Source organism: Chelmon rostratus, chromosome 10, assembly GCF_017976325.1.
Source record: "Chelmon rostratus isolate fCheRos1 chromosome 10, fCheRos1.pri, whole genome shotgun sequence".
NCBI lineage: Eukaryota > Metazoa > Chordata > Actinopteri > Chaetodontiformes > Chaetodontidae > Chelmon > Chelmon rostratus.
This window is the reverse complement of record NC_055667.1, coordinates 26,852,409-26,880,018: the sequence shown is the minus strand read 5'-3', so window position 1 is coordinate 26,880,018 and position 27,610 is coordinate 26,852,409. Positions and strand designations below refer to the sequence as shown.

Below are 27,610 nucleotides of genomic sequence, written 5' to 3'. Positions count from 1 at the left end.
ATGACATCATCAAGTCCCGCCCCCTCTCCCCTCCCCCTCCCTCATCATCATCAGCAGCAGTATCATGTTTCCTTCTGGATTGGACGAACATCACGTCAGTCTTCACTCCAGCCCCGCCTCCTGCTGTCTCTCTTGCTCTGTATTGGTGGGCAGGTGGTTCAGGTGAGTGCCTCTCACCAGCACTTCCACCCCCACTCCATAAAGATACCTGGTGACATCACTCTGGGGGGGTTGTTCCCCATCCACGCCCGTGGCCCCCATGGTCTGCCTTGCGGGGAGCTGAAGAAGGAGAAGGGGATCCACCGTATGGAGGCCATGTTGTACGCCCTGGACCAGATCAACAGCGACCCCGAGCTGCTACCCAACATCACCCTGGGGGCCCGCATCCTCGACACCTGCTCCAGAGACACCTACGCTCTTGAACAGTCGCTCACTTTCGTCCAAGCGCTGATCCAGAAAGACACATCTGACATCCGCTGCTCCAACGGAGAGCCACCCATCATTCGGAAACCAGAGAGGGTGGTGGGAGTGATTGGAGCGTCTGCTAGCTCCGTGTCCATCATGGTGGCCAACATCCTGAGACTGTTCGAGGTAAATAGTATACATCTAACAGGTAATATAACATACAGGTAGATAGCACAGTATGCAAACTAGATAGATAGAGGAGGAGGAGAACGTGATTCTCCTGGAGGATGACGATCCAGATCCAAGTGTCTGTACAAGGCAATGAGAGCCAAGGGAGGGAAGGAGAGAGAGAGAAAAGGAGAAGGAGGGGGGTCTCAGGTCCGGCAGAAAGGAGCAGAAAGAAGGAGGAGAAAACAGGCAGAATTTATTTCATAACTGTGTGTAATTTGGCCAAGAGGTGAAAAAGTAGAAGGGGAGAGGGCTACGATCAGAGCCCTGAGGTACTCCACATTTCACCTTAGACAATATTGATGTAATAGTCTTAGTGATTTTAATGTCAGTCAAGTGACAGGGCCTGAATGCATGATTCCTGTTGGTAATGTGGACTTAAGATTTCTGAGACACAGCTTTCCAAAACTTTTGAAAAGAATGGAAGGTGAGAGAGCGGTCAATAATTAATCAGAGATCCTGGGTCAAGGTGTGGTTTCAGAGGTCTTTAAGTAGCTTAGCTGGAAGGGGCCCAAGGAGACAGGTAGTTGGTTTAGAAGGTACAACCAGTTTGGACAATATCTCAAAAGTGGTAAACAGGTGGTTTCTGGGTGGTCAATTGGTGGTTGCTGGTTAGTTGCTGGATGGTAAACAGGTGGTTGCTGGGTGGTTGCTGGGTGGTAAAGAGGTGGTTGTTGATTTGTTGCTGGGTGGTTAACAAGTGGTTGCTGGGTGGTCAATTGGTGGTTGCTGGTTAGTTGCTGGATGGTAAACAGGTGGTTGCTGGTTGGTTGCTGGGTGGTAAACAGGTGGTTGTTGATTTGTTGCTGGGTGGTTAACAGGTGGTTGCTGGGTGGTCATCAGGTGGTTGCTGGTTGGTTTCTGAGTCGATATCAGGTGGTTGCTGGGTGGTTGCTGGGTGGTCAACAGGTGAATGCTGGTTGGTTGCTGGGTGGTCAACAGGTGAATGCTGGTTGGTTGCTTGGTGGTCAACAGGTGATTGCTTGTTGGTTGCTGGATGGTTAACAGGTGGTTGCTGGTTGGTTTTGGGGTGGCTAACAGGTGGTTGCTGGGTGATTAACAGGTAGTTGCTGGTTTGTTGTATGGACAATGTAACATCTTCAAATATTGTGTTGTGTCCGACCAGCAGTCCAAAGTAAACTAGGTGGCGAACACAGTGGAGAGTGTAAACAAGGAGCTGCTGCTGTTTATTGTTTTCAAAGCAAATCTCAGGTTTAATCTGGGCTTTCTTCCCAGTTTACATTTTCTAGTTTCCTGATCACTGGAGGATCAGTTCAACAAACTGTTCAAACAAAAAACTGTGCTGTTGTTTTGAATTGTTTCAGCTGAGTTTCTCTGTTTGTGTATTCGGGATGAAATCCTACTTTCTACTGATTTCTGTACACAGTTAAATGGGTTTTAATTTCCTATATTCAGCCGCTCAGGCAGAGAATGAGTCAGGCTGAGACTGACAGTCTGGGCAGAGGACGTAGCTAAAGAGACAATAAAAACACAAAGAGAACACCTGAAGTCTGTAATGTTTGAACTCACAACATGAGCATTAAACATACAGACAGGTTAACAGACAAGTATAGAGGGACGGGCAAGTATAAAGACAGACAGTCAGAGAGACAGACAGTGAGTGGATGAAGTAGTCTGGTTGGTGGATTAATGTTTTAATGACAGTTTGTGTCTGGATGACTGACTTTCTCTAATGAAAGCTTTTAATGACTATGTGTGTTTTACTGTGTGTGTGCTTTCAGCAGATTATTATAACTGAGGTTTGTTAAAATCAAACTAAAGCAGCAGAAACACTGTGCCACACAGATGCATCATGGGGATGTTTTAGCATTCACTCACATGATGTTGTTCCAGATGTGTATCTGAGGAAGTGGTAAATTTTAAATCAAAGGAAATCGCTGAGGCCTCATCTGCTCGTCTGTGTGCGGGGTTTTCACCTGGTGGACACAGGTGAGCATGTTTGCTGTCTGAATCTGGGTTTAGAGATGACAGCTGGAGCAGGAGCAGGTGTGTCTGGTGGAAGTAGATGGAGGTGCTCCTTATGTAGTGGGACATCACTCAGGATGAGCCAATCATCTGAGGGAGCTCGTCCTGATTCACACCTGTTTACATGACCTGTTTACGTCATCTTTCACCTGTCATACTTTTTATATTCACAGTGATGGTGAAAAGAGGTCTTATTGATTCCATATGAAAAAACTATCACCTGAAGCAGGGCTGCCACTCTGAGGCACTGAGGGACACTGAGAGACACTGAGAGAAACTGAAACACTGAGGGACACCGAGAGACACTGAGAGAAACTGAAACACTGAGGGACACTGAGAGACACTGAGAGAAACTGAAACACTGAGGGACACCGAGAGACACTGAGAGAAACTGAAACACTGAGGGACACCGAGAGACACTGAGAGAAACTGAAACACTGAGAGACACTGAGAGAAACTGAGAGACACTGACAGAAACTGAAACACTGAGGGACACTGAGAGACACTGAAACACTGAGAGAAACTGAAACACTGAGGGACACTGAGACACTGAGAAACACTGAGAGACACTGAAACACTGAGAGAAACTGAAACACTGAGAGAAACTGAAACACAGAGGGACACTGAGAGACACTGAAACACTGAGAGAAACCGAAACACTGAGGGACACTGAGAGACACTGAAACACTGAGAGAAGCTGAAACACTGAGAGAAACTGAGAGAAACTGAAACACTGAGGGACACTAAGAGGAACTGAAACACTGAGAGAAACTGAAACACTGAGAGACACTGAAACACTGAGAGAAACTGACACACTGAGGGACACTGAGAGAAACTGAAACACTAACAGAAACTGAAACACTGAGGGACACTGAGGGACACTGAAACACTGAGGGACACTGAGAGACACTTAGACACTGAGGGACACTGAAACACTGAGGGACACTGAAACACTAACAGAAACTGAAACACTGAGAGACACTGAAACACTGAGGGACACTGAAACACTAACAGAAACTGAAACACTGAGAGACACTGAAACACTGAGAGACACTGAAACACTAACAGAAACTGAAACACTGAGAGACACTGAGAGGCACTAAATACACTGACAGACACTGAGGATACACTGAGAGCTTTAGTTGACCAAAACTGGACATTTTAGTCTTATCTAAGTCAAAGAAAACCCAAATATGTTTGTTGTGTTGATGTATTTAAAAAAAATGAAAGAGGAAAAATAAAGAGAGATTTTGGTAAAGTTTTTATTTTTTTAAATTACATTTAAGTCTCGTCTTTTTTGTCAACATTACATTACTGATTAAGTCACAGTTTGTGTTTTATGACATCAGTGCCATCTCGTCTTAGTCGTGGGAGAAAAGGTCGTTGGCGAACGTATTTCATCACTGCGAATTTAACAAAATTAAGACGAATCTTTATATCTGTGCTGTTTTAAACCAAAAGGGACGTTCCAGGTGCGTCCTGCTGACCTGCTCTCACTCTTACTGTGACGTGTTCTGCTGCATGAATCCCACATGAATTTCCATAGTTTAATGTTTATATTGATCCAGATCACTCTGGGATTTCGACCCTTCCCTGACAATCATTCCGCTTCATTTCCCTTCATTCTTCAGCGTGACCTGGTGTTCACGCTGATGGATCGCCAGTCGAAGCAGAAGCTGTGGTAGAGGCTGTTCAGAGATGTGAACTTAACGTGCGCCATTTTGATCAAACAAATAAGCTGATGCAAGAGTGAGTGTCCATTTTCTGGACACTACTAGAGACAGAGGTCTTCACAGCATGGAGTTCAGATGCTGTGAGTCTGTCCACCCAGTTTGCCTACTGGGAGAACACTGGAGTAGATAGAGCCCTCATCTACCTGCTACGCTGGGCTTATTCCCACCTGGACATGGCTGGGACCACAATTAGGGTCACGTTCTTCGATTATTCCAGTGCTTTAACACCATACAGCCTCAAGCTCACGCCCATACACTGCTACAGTTTGTAAGACTGAGGAACTGCGTGATGAACAACATGAGGGTCAATGTCTACAACAGGATGCTGTCCAAGCTGGTTAGCATCCTGCCCACCGTCTCCCATCCACAGCATTCTGGTTGGGAGGAGGAAGATCTTCAGTTTGCTGCTGTGTGGATATCAGTGGACTGGAGGGTTCCAGAGGTCCTACTGGACTCAAACTGGACTTACAATTACATTCTCTGTATGTTTGGCGAAGTACAATACCTATTCTTTATTGTATATATTACATTCATTACGTTTGTTATGCACACCTCACAGCAATTCACTCTATTCGTGCACATGACATGTGTCATGGGATTAAGTCTGAACCCAAAAGCAGGTCTTTTCATAAGAGGACAGGCAGGAATGGTGAAATGGTGGCTGGCTGGAATTTGGAGATCCAGGAGGAGTCCTGGCAGAGGGATTCCCGGTGGCCAGAGCTGATTGGCGGGGTTGGCAAGATGATGAGGAAGACAGGAAGAACAGGTGTAAGTCTTAGTGGGCACGTTAACAAAGTGGCAATGATCCGGCAGGAACCGGTAGACTGAGCAGCGGATTCACGGCAGCTGTGCAGAAAGACGCAGAGAAACACTGCAAGCCAGAGAGAAAACTCCAGGAAGTCAACAAGGATAGGCTGACATCATTTTTTACTTTTCTTAATTGAACTCTTATGCTATTTATCTCTCTGTCTCTATCATATATCGAACTATCAATCAATCGTGAACGTTCACTCTGTCCACGCCGACTGTCTCTGCTGAAGTCATTCATTATGTCCTCTAAGCAGAGACACGTCCATACTCCGCCTTCTTCCACTACATGCACACAGCTGACCAATCAGTGAGTGGAGTGGGTGTGATGTCAGACAGTTTCAGATATTTTGGTATGAAGTTGATGTTACTGTGCTGTCACAGAGGCATCAGACTGTGAGACAATCTGACTGTTTGAATCAGCTTCTTGTCTTCAGCCGCTTCTGTTCTGGATCCTCAGAAAATATCAAACCTGTAAACTGAAAGTGGACACAGATCGAGCTGATGTTCATGTTTGTTTCGCTCCACTGAAGCGACTCTCTCTGATGATGATGATGATGATGATGATGATGATGATGATGACTGTCATAACGAGGTCTGCTTTTAGGAGCTCGTTAATATGGAGTCCTTCATTAATCTGCGCACACACACGCACACACACACACAGTGGTGTGTGTTAATGTGATTATTATTCAGTTTATTGAAGGTCTGACACACATTCAGCTCAGGCAGTTGCACAACACTAATCCTGTGTGTGTGTGTGTGTGTGTGTGTGTGTGTGTGTGTGTGTCTCCCCCTCTGCTCTGTTGTGTCCCCCAGCATTTCCAATTCGACCAGCGGTGTGCATGTGTTTAGTTTGGCCCTGAGGTCTGACTGAAAAGGGTTTAGGAAACAGGACTGTTTCCACCTCGAACCTGTCTGGTTTCGGTTTAGATGAACTCTGGTTTGCTTTGCTTGTCTGGTTAGTTTGTTTGTTAAGGCTAGTGTGAATGCTGTCAGTCAAACTCTGGGTTGGACTGGACACCTGGACTGAGACCACCTGAAAAGCAGGGTGTCAGTGTAGTTCAAAGTGAACTCTGGTGATTCTACAGGATTTTATGTCAGTAAATCTGTGTTTATCTTGAATTAAAGGTTAAACAACTGTTTAGTCTTCCATTCTGGCCCAGAACTGTGATCTCACGATCTGTATAATCTATATTCACTCAGTGTCCAATTTGCGAGGTCCTTGAATGAAAACTACGTCAGTCTAATGCAGTTCTGCAACAGATCCTCCTTCATGACTCTTATAAAGTTCAGCTGTGTTTCTATTATTTTGTCCACCCCATTTATATCATGAGGGCAGACGAATTAATACAAACAGCTGTTTGTATAACACCTTCATGAAGGATTCAGTACAGGATTGTTGCATTAGACTGCATTCGTTTTAGTTCCTGATCAGTTTCAGAGTCCTCAGGTGAGGAGCTCTATCCAGAGCTCTATGATTATGAAGGTGATTATTGATTATTGATTATTGATTATCGGTCATTGGTCCATGTTTCAGATCCCTCAGGTGAGTTATGCATCCACGGCTCCGGAGCTCAGCGATAATAACCGCTATGACTTCTTCTCTCGGGTGGTTCCTCCGGACTCATACCAGGCTCAGGCCATGCTGGACATCGTCAAAGCTCTGGGCTGGAACTACGTCTCCACACTCGCCTCTGAGGGAAACTACGGAGAGAGCGGAGTCGATGCCTTCATGCAGATCTCCAGAGAGGCTGGTTTGTTACGGTTCTACTTTATTTAGTCTTATTCTTTCAGTTCCCTTCTGTCTGCACTACGTGTTGTGAGCTTTTGTACATTGGCTTGATGGTTTTCTCTTGATTTATAAATATGACTTCTTGTGAATATTTTATTCGTTTGTGGAAACAGGTGGCTGGAAGCACTTTGTTTCTGAGGGAACCAATCTGTCTGTTCCTCAGGTTGACTGTTAGATATGAGCCTGACATGTATCACAGGCAGCCTGTCTGCCTCTCTTTGTACCTGTCTGTCTCTCTGTCAGGTGGGGTGTGTATCGCTCAGTCGGTGAAGATTCCTCGTGAGCCAACAGCCGGAGAGTTCGACAAGATCATCAAACGTCTGATGGAGACGAGTAACGCCAGAGGAGTGATCATCTTTGCCAATGAAGACGACATCAAGTAATAACACAATCAAAGTTCATACAAGCAGCAACAGCTGACCACAGATCACTCCTCTGCTCCCTCAACGTCCTTACAACGTTCAGTACAAACCACTCCACTCTGACTCCTCCCCTCTCTTCCTGGTAGGCGTGTCCTTGAGGCGGCAAGGCGTGCTAACCTGACGGGTCACTTCCTGTTTGTGGGGTCAGACAGCTGGGGAGCAAAGAGCTCACCAATCGCGGAGCTGGAGGACGTTGCCGAGGGCGCCGTCACCATCCTGCCAAAACGGGCTTCAATAGACGGTGAAAATAAATAACAAAACATGTTGGAGTGCCAGAGCCAGGGGGCTGTATGAATCTGGTTCAACATAGTCAGGCTTTGCTGGCATTGGCTGGCTTGACAAACCCTAAAAGCCCAGTCAAAGATGATGATGATGATGATGATGATGATGATGATGATGATGATGATGATGGTCATCAATTTTTTTAACCAGGTTTTCTTCATCAGGCTCTGTGTGTCGCATAAAAGGGTCTGTTTGCTTCATCATGCAACTCTTCTTCAGCACTAAATGGACCAATCACGTGCTGCCTCCTTCAGTCAGAGGAACAGGTTGTTATAATGGAGAGCGATGAAGAATGTAAACAATTATTACAGCAAACAGCAACACTGCTGCCAACAAGCTGAGAGAGAAACGGTGTCTGAGAGCCTCCTGGTTATTTCTAACTGCACATTCTGACACTTTAAACTGATGCAGCACATTTAAACATGAGACTCAGGACCTGGGCTCAGGTCTGACACTGTCCCCCAATGAAGGACACGAGGAGATCGGTTCAGTTTCTGCACAAATCAAAGTGAAATGAAGTTTGATTGAACATCATCTGTGATAAATACCAATAGACTCATCAGTTTTCTAATCAGTGTTCTATTAGCTGCAGCACCAACAGTGTAAAACAGACCAAACATGAACCAGGATCCAAACTGGTCTCTAGTTTCTGTGCCTTCATCATTCTTCTAGTGTGTGGGAGATCTGCTGCGTCAGATTTAAAGTCTTAATTTTACCTGAAGCATACAGGAAAAATGATTTTCCGCGTCAACGACTGAATGCATGACGGTCCAGTTTGTTCTGCTGTGATCACACGGCTTCATTCAGAGACATCACTAACGTACGGCTCAGCGGGTCTGCAGATAGAACTCACAGCTGAGTGTCGCTCATATAGAATATCGTCTTTTTATAGCTGGTTTAAATCTGAAACTGGTCCGGAGCAGGTCAGCTGTGCAGCATCAGTTACCATGGAGATGCAGCCAGGTTAAAAGAGAGAGCCACCTCTATGACATTGAAGATTGGCTTCAGGCTCAACTAGCCCTTTAATCTCACTTCATATTACACACCTCTGGTTGTGTGTGTGTGTGTGTGTGTCTGTGTACATGTGTTGTTGTGTTTTAATCTGCGTGTGTCTTTTGTACAGGCTTCGATCAGTACTTCATATCTCGTTCTCTGGAGAACAACCGCAGGAATATCTGGTTCAATGAGTTCTGGGAGGATGACTTCAGGTGTAAACTGACCCGACCCGGAATCAAACTGGACCCTGACAAGAAGAAATGTACAGGTACACCCAGGTGGTTTAATCAACAAACAGAGGTCCCCATGAAACACCTGTCAATCAGGACAAACACCCCCCATGTCTTTTGACACTGTGTGTCCCTGCAGGCGAAGAGAGGATTGGCCGGGACTCGTCCTACGAGCAGGAGGGGAAAGTTCAGTTTGTGATCGATGCAGTTTACGCCGTCGCTTACGCTCTGCACAACATGCACCAGGATCTGTGTCCCGGCAGCTCCGGAGTCTGCAGCCAGATGGACCCCGTGGAGGGACGCTCGCTGCTTGACTACATCAGAGCTGTCAATTTCAACGGTAAGGAAACACACCAAAACTTACATCAGAGCAACATCGAAACAGGAGCATAGGAGCTGCAGTGTCAGACCGGGAACAGAGATTGGAGCTCAGTGGTGAGTGTCTGGTGGACAGAGTTAGTGGTTAGTGCAGCCAGGGTGGAGTGGTACCAACTAGATATTGTTGGGCTCAGCTCTGTACACAGCACTGACTCTGGAAACAAAGGTTGAGGGGTGAGAGGGGACATACAGACTGGCTGAGAGCTGCAGTGTGGCAGTTCTCCTTCAGCTGGAAATAGATGTCCTCCTCCATTCTTCTTTCAAACATCTGTCTTCTGTGTCCAACATGTGGACACTGCTGTCCTCGGAGGAGAGTCGCTTGTTCCTGGTGGATTGCCGAGTGTTGAGCTGATGATTACTGTCCTGACAGATCGACCTGAGACTCTTCAGACATGTCGTTCAGTCTTTTCAAGTCCAGGCAGACAGAAACTGTTCAGGACGAATAGAGATTTTCAGAGATGCACAACAAACTGCAGCAGCTTCCTCCAGTTACACTTGAAATCCATATTTTATAAAGACGGGAAGCTGCAGCAGCTGGAAGACTGAGAGGATTTAATCTGTAATAGGCAGGCAGAGCTGCACACCATGAAACCTGTCTGTCTGACTGCCTGTCTCTGGCTCTGCCTCTGTCTGTCTCTCTCTACATGAATCCTCTCAGTTGTCTGAATATTTAATCAGTTCAGTAGAAGTGTGTTCTTATTTAATATGTGTATTTTGGGAGTGTGGCCTTTAATGAACTTTGTGTTTGGTGAAAAGAGATCAGACAGAACATCAGGGACATCGGGACTTACCAAAAGGTGACCCCTTGTTGGTTTTAAGGTCCCAGTCATCCTCACTTCTCACTGTATATTTTAAGTCTTTCTGACTGCCCAGTCAACCATACATGTGTGAAGATCTGACTTGATAAAATGTTGATTAACTCATCTGAGTCTCCTTCAGTTTTCACTGTGAGAAATGTGAGACTAGAACAGCAGCGATCAGCTCCATCATACATGTCACAGACAGAACGCAGACGTTACATGCCCAGTAGAAATTAGGGGTAAAGATCCAGTGGAGTTGCTCAGCCGGCAGGTCAAACTGCGTTTGGTACTGGAAGCCACGTCTGAATGTGTAGCTGTGCAAACGTGATCAGGGCATTCCTGCAAAAGAGAGGTTTCATAGCCTGGCCCATTAGGCCTAGTCCACACATACATAGGTATTTGTCAGAATGGAGTTTTTGGAAAACTCCTTAATGGTGAAAATGTTCAGAGAATCAATTCTTTACCATTTACATCAATTTGTAAAGAAGACTTTTTACAACCTAAATGCATGAAAAACCATTCAGAAATATAGATATAGTCCTCCGAACCATCAGACTGTTCCTAATCAAGCTTTTGTAGCAGGTGAACATTTGAATGGTAGTATCATCCACTCCAATTCAATATTCAACGCATCATTCAATATTTCATTGCAACATTTGTATAGTGAAGATAGTAGGAATATGCTCAGTCTGGTTGCTAAATCTGTGTTTGTCACTAGGTTCACCCCTGTGTGTAGGAGTGTCCAGAGTATGAGCAATAAACAGCTGAGAAGATAGTTGTGATCCCGTTTACTTTCCCTTTGCAATAATACATATACAGTACTGGTATTCCCATTGCCATGCAATAACAGCTGGGTGTTTATGTTGGGTTGTGGTTTTTCTTTTTTATTCACGCACAGACCATTCGGACAACCATGGTCCATCACTTGACCAACCTACTGCCGCACACTGGTTTGAACTGAATTTCGTTAGCTGCGATATACCTCTGTCAGTGTGTCTCTGTTTGTGCCTGGGCTGAACTGGGCGTGGTTCACCTGCTCCCCTCCTGCTGCCAGCCCACCTGCACACCTGAGGTTCATGAAGCAATCAACACTCACACTACATACGCCCCACTCCTTCACTCAGAATCTCCCAGTGATTATCCACCGGGATTTCCTGCCGTAAGTCAGCCGAACTCTCCCTGCCTCGTCTCCCTGATCTTCCTTCATTTGCCATTCGTCATCCCTTACCGGGATCAAGTTCCAGTAAACTGCACTAAACATTTGTATCATACTAACAAACTGCTTGCACTGATTCCCGTCTACTGTTCTGCTTTTGGGTCCCGCATCTCACCCATTATGATAGAACGATCTGGCCAAATGGACCCAGCAGTTCCAGGAAAAGAATCGGTGGTACTCTCCACAGATCTACACAGATGGAACAATTAATCTCTGTTGTCTCAAACAGTTCCACCTGCACCGGCACAACCTCTGCCTCCTGTAGCCCTTCTGTTCCCAACTACACCCATCCAAGAGTCTTATGCCCCAGATCCAGGCCCCTTGTCTGGTGATGCTGGGAAGTTGGCTTCCTCCTGCAATGCTCCCTGATATTCACCTAACACTCATATTCTCCTCTGACACAAACAAGGTACATTATGCTGTGGGATTAGTGCAGGGCAGAGCACTAGTTTCCGATGGGGTGGAGGCTTTTCTGACCAACTGGCCCAGTTCATCACTACTGTCCAATCACCCAGACCACATGAGGACACCGTCAGCCAGTTGATGATGCTGAAACAGTGCTCATGTTACAGACTTTCCATGGAGTTTTGCACCCTTGCAGCAGACTCCCAGTGGAATGAGCCTGTCCTACCGATGCTTTTTGTAATGCTCTGTCTGATGAAATTAAGGATGAGTTAGCCATCCATGATGAAGCACCTGATGCCTCGGGAGAGACAACAGCAGATTCAGATGGGTGAGTGCTTGTACTATGGATGAACTGGCCACTTCCTGGTAAACTGTCCCTTACGCCTAAAAGACCAGGCTCATCGGTAGAGGTGGGGGTTCTGGTGAGCCGGTCTGCATCCTCTAGTTCCTCCCTCTCAGTTATTGATCAAATTATCCTGCCCTGCCCAAGCATTAGAAGACTAAGGGGCTGAAGAATCACTCATCAAAACTGCTCCTCTCATGTTGATTCTGTCAGGCAACCATCATGAAACCCTGAATTTTAATGTGATCAGTTCCCCAAACTCACCCATTGTTCTGGGTCACCCCTGGTTAACTTTGCATAGCTCTGTCATTGATTGGGGGGCCGAGAGAGGAGCTAGCTGGAACCCCCTGTTGTCATGCCACCTGTGTATGGTCTGCTCTCACCTCCAAATGGGGGTGCAGGTGAACCACTTGCTCCTCCACTAGCAGGGGCAGATGAAGGTAGAAGGTAAGGGCAATGGCGAAGTGGCCAAATCTGGAGACCTGGAAGCAGCCCCAGTGGTTCCTGGGGTTTGCCAACTTCTACCTTCTCTTCATCAGAGACTACAGCAAGGTAGACACACTCCTAACCCACCTAACCTCTTCACTGTCACCCTTTCAATGGTCAGCCACCTTTGATGACCTCATGTGTCCAGTATTTGTGCAGCCAGATCTAGTCAGACAGTTCATAGTCAAGGTGGACGCCTCGGACACTGGAGGTGGCGCAATTCTTTTTCACTGTGCTGAATCAAACAGGAAACTCCACCCATGTTCCTTCTTCTCCCGCTGCCTATCCTCTGCAGAAAGCAACTATGCTGTGGGGAACATGGAGCTGGTGGTTTTTAAACTGCCATTGGAGAGTGGGTCCAAGGTGCCGTTTGTGGTCTGGATGGACCAGACAGCTAAACATCTCAACTATCACCAGGCATGGTGGGTGTTGTTTTTTTAGTAGCTTCAACTTTACACAAACTGTCCTGGATCCCAAAATATTGAGCCTCATGCCCTGTCTTGCCAGTATGTCTCCACAGGAGATATTCTTGGTACTCGGTACTCGGTACAGCTCCGAACATACTTGGACGGGGTCATTGGGAGATTAAATCCCAGATCCAGGAGGCTCTGTGCTCTCAACCCAACACAGGTGACGGTTCTCCAAACTGCACCTTTGTGTTGCACTGGGTCCACACTTCTTGCTACACCTGGCACGAACAGGAAGTTCTTTTCTCAAGAGAACCTACTGATTGGCCATATGGAGACTCAGACACCAGGGAATATGTCCAAGCTTGTTCAATGTGTGCTGTCTGTTTGTGGATCAAATATGCTTTGTCCCTCTGATCTTCCTTCATCTGCCATTCCTCGTCGCCCACCAGGATCAAGCTCCAGCGAATGGCATATTTTGAACATTTTTATAGTACTGATAAACTGCTTGAACTGATTCCTGTCTACCATTCTGCTTTTGGGCCCGACCATCTCACCCATTATAACTGTTATTGTTCTGAGCTGTATGTACTCGTGTGTCTGAGACACCACCTATCTCCCACATACAATGCTGTCCTTTCATCTCTCCCAAAAAGATTCAAAGATTTAGCCTCTAAGGATAAACAACAAAGCCATTCACACATGGCTCCAGGAGCCTCCCAATGACAACAATGGGACACTAACGAGGCTAACGACTGTCGTTGACATCCAAGGGTTGCACCCTACCCCACCTTAATGGGGGGATCGTTTGCCTCACAATAGAGTGATACCATTCTTGGTTTTGGGGGTTGGCCTCACTCAGGGGATAAATACTTGAACCTAACACCAGTGCATTGGACTAGAGCTGTCCTATCTAGTCTGGTTGCACATGAACTGATGAAGCCTGCTCGGATGAGAGGCGAAACGTCTTCTAAGACAAACTGACGAGGTCCAGTTGCGAACGATTGAATGCCCTAAAGCTATGTTCTGTGTAGTTCAGGTTCTATATGCTCTGTGCTCTGTATGTTCTTTATGTTACTGTTATTTGTGGTTATGGTTTTGTATGGTCTGTGTTCCATATGTTCTGACTTCTGCATGTTCTGTGTGGTTTAGGTTCTATATGTTCGGTATGTTGTGTGTTCTGTATACTCTGTATGTTCTGTGTCATGTTCGGTGTGTTCTATGTTGGTCAGGTTCTGTATGTTTATTGTTTTCTTAGTTCGATATGTTCTGCATGCTCTGTGTGTTTTGTGTGCTCTGGGTAGTGTTCTGTATGTTTTCTCTATGTTTTGTATCTTCTATGTGGTTCAGGTTATTTTTTGTGTATCCTGTGTGTTCTGTACGTTCTGTGTTCTGTGTGGTGCTTTGTGTATTTTGTGTGGTTCAGGTTCAATAAGTTCTTGTTCTCTATGTTTTGTATGTTCTGTGTTCCATGTGGTGTTCTGTATGTTCTGTCTTGTGTGGCTCAGGTTCTCTCTGAGCAGCAGATGTTGATGTATTCAGAGACAGATAAGTTAAAAATAAGTTAATGCACTTTACATGTTTTCTCTGAGGACTCAGTGTGTTCTCTGTGTGTGTGTGTGTGTGTGTGTGTGTTAATAATTCAAGTGTGCAGCTGCTGACACTCTGCAGGAGGAAGAAGATAATGTTTTTCTGTCCACCTGTTTTTATTCATATTTTCAATTTCTGCTCAAACAAAAAGAAACTGAAACATGTTTGTTCCTCAGATGTAAAATGTGTCTTAACAACAACATAACCGGACAGAAGAAACTGAATCGTGAATGTCAGGTTGTCCTCAGCGTGTTCATGTTAATAACGTATTAAATAATGTGTCTCCTGGTTTGCGGAGAACATTATGAAACACATGGTTCTTGTTCTGCCTCTGTGGATCTTCAGCTGTTTCACTGTTTTTGCTGCTTTCGGATGAGTTTAATCTGTCCGTCTTGATAGCGTCGAACCAGCAGGAAGCAGCTCAGTGAAGTGTATCCATAAAGTTGTATCATGACTCAGTGTGTGAACTGCGACCCACTGAAGGACTGAAGGTGATTTACAGGAAGTAGGATCCTTCCTTCCATTCCTTCCTAACTCTCTGTATGTGACCTGTCTCTCTATGTGTGTCCTACAGGAAGTGCAGGTACCAGTGTTTTGTTCAATGAGAATGGAGATGCTCCTGGTCGCTATGACATCTTCCAGTTCCAGATGACCAATCACAGCCATCCTGGTTACCATGTCATCGGCCAGTGGACCAATAACCTGAGACTCAACGTAAGAAGCTGATTGGATCAAACAGAAATATGAAATCTAAAACATCTAAAACACATTTCTCCAAGTGGCTCTCTCCACCTGTCTCTCTCTTCCTGTCTGTCTCTCCCCCTGTCTCTCTCTTTTTGTCTGTCTCTCCGCCTGTCTCTCTCTTCTTGTCTGTCTCTCCTCCTGTCTCTCTCCACCTGTCTCTCTCTTCTCGTCTGTCTCTCTACCTGTCTCTCTCTTCCTGTCTGTCTCTCCACCTGTCTCTCTCTCCACCTGTCTCTCTCCACCTGTCTCTCTCTTCTTGTCTGTCTCTCCACCTGTCTCTCTCTTCCTGTCTGTCTCTCCACCTGTCTCTCTCTTCTTGTCTGTCTCTCCTCCTGTCTCTCTCCACCTGTCTCTCTCTTCTTGTCTGTCTCTCCGCCTGTCTCTCTCTACCTGTCTGTCTCTCTGTCAGTTGGAGGAGATGCAGTGGTCTGGAGGACATAAACTGGTTCCAGACTCCATCTGCAGTTTTCCCTGTAAACCAGGAGAGAGGAAGAAGATGGTGAAAGGAGTTCCCTGCTGCTGGCACTGTGAGGTAAAACCATCACTACTCATTTACATTTGCAGTAATACTGAAAAATAACAGTATCTTGGACTAATGGTAAACTGTAAAGAGCATTCAAACAGAACAGATGTTTCTAGCTGTTAGCAGATCAGTTGGTCTGTCCAACACTTTATACATCTTCCTGCGATTCACTGCACGTTTTCCTTCTTTCCATTTTGTTGAATAGTGCAGGCTGTCGGGGGTCCTGATGGACTTTAGACCCTTAGTCTTAAAGTATCAGATGTTTCAAAGGATCAAGTCCAATGTTTTTCAGTCTTTCATAATTTTTGTTTGGGGGACATTTTACACCTTTGGCAGAAAGGCAGATGGCCGCCCACCCTGATCCTGGTTCTGCTCGAGGTTTCTTCCTGTTAAAAGGAACTTTTTCCTTGCTACTGTTGCCAAGTGGTTGCTCACGAGGGAATTCTTGGGTCTCTGTAGAACAGAAAAAAGACAGACAGAAAACACAACAAATAAATTCTTAAAAAGTATGTACAACAAAAATGAGAATGGAGTAACATAGAAACTACGCAGAGCACTCAAAAATTCAAAATTGTTATAATGTTAATAGGGTCAACAAGAGTCCTTCTCTTTAAGTCTATGACCATCTCCTTGGTTTTGGTCACGATCAGAAAGACACAAGTCTCTCTGACTTGTGTCTTTCTGTCTGGCCTGTCCCTCTGTCACTAATCTGTCTATGTCTCTGACCTGTCTGCAGCTCTGCGATGGGTATCAGTACCAGCTTGATGAGTTTACCTGTGAGACCTGTCCGCTAGACATGCGCCCCGCATACAACAGAACCACCTGTTGGCCAACTCCGATCATCAAGCTTGAGTGGAACTCCCCCTGGGCCCTAGTACCCGCCTCGATCGCCATGCTTGGTATCCTAGCAACCAGTGCTGTGGTGATCACCTTCATCCGCTTCAATGACACACCCATTGTCAGAGCTTCAGGGAGGGAACTCAGCTACGTACTACTGACAGGTGAATACTACCACTGACAGGTGAATACTACCACTGAGAGGTGAATACTACCACTGACAGGTGAATACTACCACTGAGAGGTGAATACTACCACTGAGAGGTGAATTCTACTACGTAAACAATAGTAATGACAGGTGAGCACCACAACTGACAGGTAAACACTGCTACTAAGAGCTCCTACAAACAGGTTGACTACTACTACTGACAGGTGCTACTGACAGGTAAGTACTACTACTGACAGGTGAATACTACTACTGACAGGTGTATACTACTGAGAGGTAAACAATATTAATGACAGATGAGTACTACTAAAACTAATGACAGGTACTACAGACAGTCGAGCACCACTACCCACCGACGGATAGCCAACTACTGCTAAGTAGTTCAGTTCATCATTGTGGTGTAATAGTTGTTCTACCTGCATCCTCTACAGGAGGATACAACTGTTATAACTACAACTGTGATAAAGGTGTGTGAGATGATTGTCAGCGGTTGTTTCAGATGATTCTCAGCAGGTGTTGGCAACAGGTTTCCGTCTTCAAACAGATTCTGTTTGTGATTTTAATGGATGGAATGGAAGTTCAGGGTGGGGATGTCAGGGTTGTATCTCTGCTGTTTGCAGAAGATGAACTGCTGTCTGTTCACAGTTTGCAGCAGACTGAAAACAGCTTGAATGAGGATTTGAATCATTTTAGGAAATTGTTAGGACCTTGTGAACCTGTTGTTGAAAGATTTGCACTGCACTTTTGATGATTGTATGTAAAATCCATCCAGCACTCAGTCCCAGGGTCTGCTCCTAGTTGGACCTGTCCAGAAAACCTCCTTTCAACATGAATGAGCAGCGGTTCTCTTCCTCATTGCAGCTACTTGGATCCAGCATCTTATTCTTTCAGTCACTACCCAGACACCTGTTAAGGGCTGAGGAAACAAGAGGTAAACTGAGGTCCCCTGTCAGAGACAGTGTCTCTGGGGAGACCGTTCAGGCAAAAGACATGATAGAATAGTAACATGTCAGTTTCTTTGTCAGTGGGTAACTTCGGCAGATGAATGAAGTGGTCAGTCGTGGAAAACTGATTGTTGCTTGCTTGGGAGCACAAAAGACAGGCAGCAATAATTTCCCATGAGACCTATTCCATCGAGGGTGACCAGAAGCAATTCCACTTGAGAGCCAGGATGGTGGGCCAGGCAAGAAGAGTGGCACTACTGTAGAACCTGTGGGAGCAGGATATGCATTGTATGACTATTCTACTTTCTGTTCAAAATAGCAATGATGATTCAAGAAGTAGCAGGATCTCCGTAGGTTCAGCAGATGTGTCTGGACCGGAACTGGTGAGACAGGGTACCTTGCTTCACAGTTTTTGAGCCTGGTTGTAGAAGAAGGTATTTTAAAAAACAAGGCCCTCGTGGTTTGCAGGGAATGGTGATGGTTCTACTCAAGGTTCGTGTGGCCTGTTGAAACCACAAATCCTTGCTCTGCCCTCCAGGACTAATTTGACAAGTGGTAGTTGTGGGTGTTCCTCTTGGATGGAGACAGCTTGAAAGAATGGAACCCCAGGAAGAACATGAAGTTCGCACTTCTCGCAGTGCAGGGACAGAGTCAATGGATACTCCCCCATGCTGGAGGAGAGATGGGTGGGAAGCTGTCCAGGATTTATTAATGTATTTCTCCATGGCTTTGGTCTCAGAGGTGGATAGAGAATAAAGGTGGCCCTTTGGTGGAGAAGTGCCTGGGAGGAGGTTGTCACAAGGGTGGTGAAGAGGCAGAGATGTGGTTAAACAGACAGAGATTGAGGACGAACCACCAAGTCTATGATCAGTGGATGACCCACTCCACTTCCTGAGCCACAGCTACCCCAGGCAGCTGAAATGAGTCAGTTAAAAGTAATACTCAGTGTCCCAATAGTAGTTCCCTGGAATACCCAGGCAACCATAAACTGTTCAAGGGGTCACTGAACATATGTTGTGCCCACTGAGTGCTCTTGTTTGCATGGCCGTTTCTAGAGGTTAGTGTACTGTCCATGACGCTGACATCAGCTCTGGTGTTGTGAAACATGAGCACAGCCTGAGTCTGGTCATTCAGGATGAATGAATGTGGAGCAAGGGATGGAAATACATTTCCAGGTCTAGAGCTTGGCTAACTACCCCCACTTTGGTTGGTGAGCCCTGGTTTTTACTGGGAAAGATGAGATGAAATGGCAGAACTGACTGCAGTACTGGCATCCATCCTCTGGGGAAAGCAGGGTCTGGCCCACTTGCATCAGGTCAGGGGTGTTGCTGGGGGGCCAGGGACTGAGGAGAAGTGGCTGTGCGTGGAGGCACTGCGTACAGGTGAGGTGAATCTTGGGGGCTGGTGGCAAGAAACCTCTCTCAACTTTGCCTCTTTAGGTGGTTGTCAATGCAGATGGTGAGGGTGATGAGGGCATCCAGGGCATCAGTGGGCAGGTTCCAGGCCATAATCTCATACTTGATGTAATCAGCCACCTGCCGTCCTCCTTGGCTCAGATTCAGTAACCCCCTTGTCCCTCCTTTTTTACTTGTTACTTGGTGGTAAGCAGCAATGAGGATGACATCACCTGTCTCTCTCTCTGCAGGTATCTTCTTGATCTACCTGATCACCTTCCTGATGATCGCAGAGCCAGGTGTGGTGGCTTGTGCATTCCGGCGTCTCCTGCTGGGCCTCGGCATGGCCATCACCTACTCTGCTATGTTGACCAAAACCAACCGCATCTACCGCATCTTTGAGCAAGGCAAGAGGTCGGTAACCCCACCAAAATTCATCAGCCCCACCTCCCAGCTCATCATCACCTTCGTACTCATCTCTGTCCAGGTGAGAGCACAGGTGTCAGACCACTTCCTGTGTCTGTTTCAGCAGCTTGTCGCATGATTCAGGTTTGTCTTTTTTGTGTGTGTGTGTGTGTGTGTGTCTGTGTGTGTGTGTTAGGTCCTTGGTGTGTTTGTATGGTTCGCCGTCGTCCCTCCTCACACCATCATTGACTACGAGGAGCTCCGACCCCCAAACCCTAACCTGGCCCGAGGCATCCTGAAGTGTGACATGTCTGACCTGTCAATCATCTGCTGCCTCAGCTACAGCATCATACTCATGGTAACATATTAATCCATTATTGACCACTCATTGATCTCATTGTTGTTGATCTGTTGATCATCTGATGCTGAAGAGCAGCTCTCATAAAAACTTATTTCAGACTGAGCAGGTGATCTGATTCATGCTTTTGATTTCCTCCCTATTGATGTCTTATTGATCTTCGACAGAGAACAAGTATTATGTACTCTAAAAGCCTGCATTGTCTTCGTTGCTAGGTAACCAGTATTGATTCTGTTACCAGGTAATCTGTATCATTCTTCTTGCTAGGTTACGTGTACAGTGTACGCAGTGAAGAGTCGTGGTGTTCCAGAGACGTTTAACGAAGCAAAGCCAATCGGTTTCACCATGTACACCACCTGCATCATCTGGCTTGCCTTTGTACCAATCTTCTTTGGTACTGCCCAGTCCAGTGAGAAGGTAGGAACCGGGATAGACTGTGTGTCATGACTGGCTTGAGGGGTCATCGCCAATAAAGGGAGAGACTCCAAAAATGTAATTAAATGATCTGATCTCTTCACAAAACATAGGTTTATAGGTAAAAAGAGATGTTGATGTCAGTAAGGCCAGTGGTGTAGCCTTCATATTCGTAGAAGCATATTCCACCTCCCCTCATTTTCCCTGATAGCTCTGTTGCATGGTCCATTCAGAGGAGCTGGAAACCCGGCAGATGTAGTGTTGTGTCTGGGATGTGCTCACCAAGCCAGGTTTTGGTAAAGCACGGGGCAGCAGGTCTACAAGCAGTGGTTCATCCATCTTATTGGCCAGAGAGCAAATGTTTGCCATATGGATTGAAAGGACCAAAGTTTGAAATCCTGGCTATCAGGGTCCGTAGAGAACTGCTGCTCCTCCAGTTAAAATTAGAATTCAAAGTGGTGAAAAATTTGATAAGTGAATTGTTTAATGTGTGAAAGTCACTTGCTGATAACAAATAAACACATAAAAAGTACCAGAGGACGCACAGCAGAGGCGCCATCAGTTTCATACAGACATTATACGACAAGGTTTGTGGAAACAGTTCACGCCCATGTTAACAGCAGAGATTTAGGAGAGAGTCTGTTCACACCTGAACACCTGAACAGCACAAAAGCAAACAATCAGGTATATCTCCTCTTCATCCAACAAAACTGCATCACAGGTGAGGAAACGGACAGACAGACAGACAGGTGAGACTGAGGAGTCAGACAGACATACAGAGTGAGACAGGTCAGTGTCAGTTTGATAATAAAATGTGCGTTCAATGTCTAAAGCTCCTGAGTGGCAACATGTTTATGCAGATGAGTAGTTTGTTCAGAGCGACATGCAGCCACATTCACACCTCCAGAGTAAACATGATGGATTCAGTTCAGCAGAGTTCTGGTCTCTCTGAGGGGAAACGAATAAACTGCGATGTGACACAGAAATCAGGTGGAGTCTGCGAGACAGACTGCATCGAAACCAAAGCTGCTTTTAGCATCTGTGGTTCAGTGTGAGTTCAGCGAGGGACGAGTCTTTAATGCAGCTGAGAGATCAGCCATCACCCACATCAGAATTAGACACAAAGTGGAACAGCTGGATTACACAGATTATAAACCAGCACAATTACAGAATAATAACTTTGCTCAAACCAAAGTTACAGAGCGCTTCAACAAATAGACAGAAAGAGACAATAAAAGCCAGAAATAACATGGGGGAAAACAGCAGCGTCAGACAGAAACACATCCAACAGATTCATCTGAAAGCAGAGAGGAAACAAAAGAAAAAAAAAGAAGAAGATTTAGCAGAAGCAAAATGAAAAAAATAGAAAGCTGATCATCTTCAGATGTGTCTCTGCCAGTTTCTCCTCTTCAGGTTTATAGAAATGTTCTAGATTTACACTCGACCTTAAGATCATTTCCAACAGTGTGCTTATGTTTGATTCATAAAAGATGCTGAGTGTAAAAAACTTAACGGAAGCAACTTCTAAGAATCCCATTTGTAACTTACTGTGACCCATAAATCTCAAATCAATGAATCAATGAATTACTGGCACCCGCCTCAAATCTCCTCTTATATAATGCCAGCAGGAATAACGGTTTAGTCAGGAGCAGCCGCGGACCAAAAGAGAAAAGAAACCTTTTGGAAGACCAGCTCACAGCAATGGCAGAGGAGACTGAAGCCAGGCAACATATAATATTATAATATGTGCAATAATAAATGAATAAGTCAATAAATAATAGGTCAACAAACAAAGCCAAACATGCAGCCTTAGTCTGCAGTCTTACACTAATAGGGGAAAAAGAATAGTCATACATAACCACACAGCATTAAAAAATAAAGACTGCAAGTCTGATCCAATCACATTGATCATAAAGCTCATGCAAAATTCACCACAGGCTTGGACACATATGCACCCCAAACTGCAGTACCAATACATAACCAGCAGGAAAATCACTTCCATCCCGTCTAGACTATTTAGAGATAAGATCATTTCCATGTTTTTATAATTTACTACTTTTACATGGTTTTCTGCTCGAGCTGTACTTGAACTCAAAATTGATCATGAGTCTGTTTTATGGGTGAGGAAGGGATTCACATCCCATCATCTGCTGGGAATTTTCAACAAAACCTGAGACTTTTAGTGTGTGCGTTCAGGATCAGAAACTGGAGCAGGGTTTGACTCAGCTTTATTGACAGGTTACAGGAGGAACTGGCCTTGTTGTGGTGGTGCATAATATACAACAGAGAAAATACACACCGTACACACCTGCCTCTCTTTGGTGAGGCGTCTGGTGTTGGATGGTAGTGATGATGATGATGATGATGATGGTGATGGTGATGATGGTGAGAATGGTTTTCCAGGTTTGGGTTTTGAACAGAGATGCTCTCAGCAGCAGCTCGTTGCTTTGCAGCTCAGTGGTTTCATGTTGTTGGTTGTCAGAAACATCAGCTGGTTCCTCATTAAACAGCAAATATGTTCACTTCATTTTGTTGACTCTTCATATCCTGAAACCTCTCACCAAACACCTGAAGGAGTTTTCACTCAGCAGCATATTCAGATGTCACAGCAGCTTTTTGTTCCAGCAGAGTAGGAACATGCACAGTGTTTCCTCTTTAGCTTTAATTTCGCTTCACATGATTTCACATTCAGCAGCAGAGAGCTGAGAAGCTGCTGGAGCTCGAGGTTCAGCTCTTCATGTCCACCATGAAGGTTAAATCACGCAGACACTTTCTATCACTGAGTTTCCACGTCAGGTTTTCCTTCATCTCTATGAATTATTCCAGATAAACTGACACTCTGGGACAGTTTGACTTTGTCTGGTGTTGGCGACTCCACAGCAACAACAAGGCTCTCCTTCACTAATTCTCCTTCTGACTGAGGTTTCAGCTTCTTACCTATTAGCTCGCTCACCATAAAACCTGCCTGTATAACAGTGTCTCTGTCAGAATGTGGTCTGTGAAAGCTGCTTGTGGAGCATCCAAACTCCGCTGAAGAGCTTTAACTTTATCCAAGAGCGTTTGCTGTCAAGAGAATTTTTTTTTATTTATGGATTGCCTGACAGCTTTATCGAACAGTCTCAGGAGGCCGGACAACGGCAAGTCAATGAAAGTGTGTGTTTGTCCGACTGGCAGGTTAGTTATTTAAGAACAAATGTGGATCAGTGAGAGAGGAGACAAACTGTTTCTGCACAACTCAAACTGACTGACCTGGAAAATGTGAGGAGAGCAAAGACCTAGGAATAAGAAAATTCGAGTGTTACAGGCAGCAGGTAATAGCAATCATTTGGGAAGTTCCTGGTTGTTTGAGGGTTCCTGTGCATAATTATACTGTTTTTTTAGGTTCTTGTGGTCACAGAAAAGATTCTAGAATTCCATTCAGTGGTTTTGGTTATCCTTATGCGGAAAATTCTAGTGGCCTTTGAGGAGGGTTAACGGATATGTGAGGATGTTCTAAAAGTCTTAAGTTGGTTCTTGTAGCCAGTGAGGATCTTGGAGATCTGTAGTTGGATCTCGTGGCCCCTGAGGTAGTAGTCCTTGAGGAGGTCCAAATCACCATTAAGGAAATTCTAGAGATCCTTTGAGTAGTTAGTGTGGTCACATGCTTAAGATGATAAAGTTCTAGTGGTACTACTGGTAGAAGGTTCTCTCTCTGTGAATGTCTGTCTCTTTCTGTCTCTACAGATGTTTATCCAGACAGCCACTCTGACTGTCTCCATGTCTCTCAGTGCGTTCGTCTCTCTTGGGATGCTCTATGTGCCGAAGGTTTATGTTATCATTTTCCACCCTGAACAGAACGTCCAGAAGAGGAAGAGAAGCTTCAAGGTCTGAATCTTACTTTACTTTTGGTTGCACAGATGCTGAGTTTCTGTGTTTCCTGTTCTGACGGTTGCTGTGTTACTGTTTTGCTGTCTTGCAGGCTGTTGTTCAGGCTGCCAGATTGTCTCAAAAATCTTTAAATGAGAAACAGAACGGAGAGACAAAGATTGAACCTGACAGATCGCAGTAACAGTGCAGTAATACTACAAATTACAGGTAATGAAACTACACAATACAGTATACACTGGCATGCACAGTTCAACAAGTAACAGTACAATAATAATAATGTATTTATTTTATATTCCTATGCATTTTTAGCCTCTTAGCAGTGTGCCTCTATAGATTATAGATATTAGGTTATCATCAGTCAGTCAGTCCACCACTTTGCTCCAGACTGAAGTGTCACAACAGCTTTTAGATGGATTGGATCATGCTCCCCTGAGGATGAACTGTAATAACTCAAGCACTATCATCAGGTCAACGTTAAAATGTGTCCAATACATGCAGAACTAATGACATTGCCTTAAGGCTCAGCTGGAGTTTGTGTTTACTGCAAATTAACTGATCTAAACAGGCCAAACCAAGATGGTGAGCATGGTAAACATTATACCTGCTAAACATCAGTATGTTATTTTTTCACTGTTATCATGGTAGCATTCTGATGTTAGCTTTTAGCTTAAAGTACAGCCTCACAGAGATGCTAGCATAGACCGATATACGGCGTCACGTGATCAAGTGCCAAGGTCACACCCACTTTGGAGGGAAAGAATTGATCTGTGGGTTGAGATTAAATGAAGATTTTGTTGTACGAAGAAAACATGAGGATCTGGTTCAGAATCCAGAACTTCAGTTCTCCATCCTTACTGGAGAGGAAAGGGATACAACAAGAGTTACAAAAAAGTTTGGTGACAAGCCCGGAGTTTCTGGACTCAAGAATGCAGACCCACACAACAGCGAGATTTTCAAAATAAGAATAATTTATTAACAGAAATCGCTCAGGATGTAATACAAACTAAATTTGGTAAGATAATCAAAGTACAACAAAAAGCGCTAAGGATAATAAAGACTGGTAAATAACAAACTAACTATGGCACAAAGACTAGGAAAAAAGTAACAACAAAAGGCTCAAGGCAAAACTAAGTACTATGGCTGGAAAACAAAGTTTAAACAAAAGACACAAGGCTAGACTATTCACTATGGCAAGATAACAAAGTTCAAACAAAAGATATAACTCTATACTAAGGACAAGACTTACAATGATATCAGGAGACAAGGATCGAGAAAGCAAGATAGCAAGGCAGTACAAGACATGGCACGAGACAATCTGGCACAGGACAAAGGGAGACGCGGACTATATATACACGAGGCAACAATGAACAGGTGGAGACAATTAGGGCGGGGTAGACAATCAGACAGGCGGGAAACACATCAGGAAGTCAAGGGCCTGAAACGAGAGGAGAGTTAGGTTTCACAATAAAACAGGAAGTGCAAGACAAGACATGACGCTCGTGAACAAAACACATTAACACATCTGACGAGACATGACATTTGGAGAGACACTGTGAACACTCATGTTTTACATATACAAGAAGCTACATCCACCCACTGCTGAAGAATGTATAGTCCCGGCAGTAAAAATTCCTTTTAGATGACAAAAATCTGATTTATGAGTGATCTGTCTCAGCAGTATGAAATCTTAGCATTGGTGTTATTATGTCTTGTTTTCTACTCAGCGTGGTGACGGAGACACAGGGGGAGTTGGAGTTGTAATCCTTATATGGTCAGTGGGTGGAGCTAATGGGTGTGATGAACAGGATGGAGATTATTCCTGACATCTGGAAGCCGCTGCAGATATTTCTGGAGGAGCTGCTGAATATTTCAGCTCCTGTTAAATATTCATGGTGATGCCAACAGCTGAGCTGTTGTGTGCTCAATAGCAAGGCACTAACACTACAGGGTGACGGTTCACTTCCCTGTAGGATAAAAGAAACTGTGTCATCAACCTGAGAGGAGCTCACAGTTAAGATTTCTTCTTCTTCTGTCTTCATCACTGCATCCTCAGTGTGAGCACACTGCCTTGCTCCTCATGGAATACAACCTTCAACCACATTATTCCGACTATTATTATTACTAACTCTCATCAGAGTGGAGTGTAAACCTGAGACTGAACAGAGGGCAGAGGAGGTTAATACATCCAATGATTTCCTATATACTGTTTGATCAATACAGCCTGTCAGCCAATCAGAGTAGTGATCGTCAGAGGAAACAGCTCATATGACTTGTCTGATATTACAGATGGGGGTCATTGGGGGGGGTTAACCAGAAAATATGGTGAGTGATCGCCTGCATTTACTTACATTTATGTATTGAATCTATCAAGTAAATATATAACAAATATACAATAGATAATATCTCTAAACAAGTTATGTTTTCATAATAATGTAAGCAAACATAAGCATGAAATAAAAGGTACATTTTGCAGTCTCTTCCCCCTTCTTCACATCATGAATCTTGAAGCTTCTGCAAGAACAGACACATCTTAGAGCTTTCTGATGGTATTGTTATTGTTAGCCTTCTTGAAGGGGAGGAACAGGGTGACAAGTCAGTAGTGGATGACTTTGTGGCTTGGTGTGATGAGACTTTCCTCCATCTAAATGTGTCAAAAATGAAAAACATGATGATTGATTTCAGATAGTCACCACCAGCCAACTGCTAACTGTTAAAAACAGTGTTGATATTGAACTAGTTGAGAGCTACACATTTTGGGTATTGTTCTCGATAATACACTGTGATTTCAATCCCATCCTGGTGCTACTCAGAGAAGGTCCAGCAAAGACTCTCAACATTTCCACTGAGATGATGACTCTTCTGTACAGACATTTCCTTAAATCTGTTTTAACCTTCTGTTTCATTGCTTTGCTTCACAAAAAGCCAAACCACAATAGACTTGGAAGTCTTGTTAAAATTGCCAGTAATCTTATGGAGGAGTCAGGCCAAGCTCTTGGTCGTTTATAACAGACAGGTCCTTAGAGGACTAATACTGTATTGGATTGCCAGGACCATCCATTCCAGAGGCAGTTTGAACTTTTGCCCTCAGGCTGCCGTTTTCGAGGACCAAAGACACTTTTGCATTTGCACTCTTACACAATTGTACTTGAATTTTCATTTCCCTGCACTAGAGTATGATTGTTTCAGTCATTATTTGAACCTTTGCTGCGCAACAATTTCCCCCTAGTTGAACTGTAAAGGTAACCTTGAACCTTGAGCATGAACACTTTATAGATGACTAACGGGGGAAGTGCATGAACAGCAGCTGATCAGGGTCACGTGAGCAAAGTACTAACCCTCACCGGTGTTTTCGTTCTCTCTTCTCAGGTAGTTGCTGACCAATCCCTGTCCAGAGGCTGATGACATCATCATCATGAAAATCACATGATCCCTTTCCATATATACACACA

General features: G+C 44.7%; 1 protein-coding gene across 1 annotated transcript; it reads left to right on the top strand.

Moving 5' to 3' along the window:
- grm6a (glutamate receptor, metabotropic 6a) lies at positions 1-27,610 on the top strand. The gene is made up of 15 exons (XM_041944974.1): positions 1-591; positions 6,700-6,916; positions 7,198-7,333; positions 7,463-7,617; positions 8,782-8,922; positions 9,024-9,224; positions 15,084-15,223; positions 15,663-15,785; positions 16,513-16,777; positions 19,369-19,604; positions 19,719-19,880; positions 20,148-20,297; positions 24,018-24,158; positions 24,253-24,368; positions 27,528-27,610. Exons 1-14 carry the CDS (start codon positions 1-3, stop codon positions 24,340-24,342), a joined length of 2,748 nt encoding a protein of 915 aa, XP_041800908.1. The 3' UTR covers positions 24,343-24,368; positions 27,528-27,610.

Coding starts and splice junctions, on each gene's coding strand:
- grm6a (XM_041944974.1), top strand. CDS start 1: ATGACATCATCAAGTCCCGCCCCCTCTCCCCTCCCCCTCCCTCATCAT. Junction 8,923..9,023: donor TGACAAGAAGAAATGTACAG/GTACACCCAGGT, acceptor GTGTCCCTGCAG/GCGAAGAGAGGATTGGCCGG. Junction 16,778..19,368: donor CAGCTACGTACTACTGACAG/GTGAATACTACC, acceptor CTCTCTCTGCAG/GTATCTTCTTGATCTACCTG.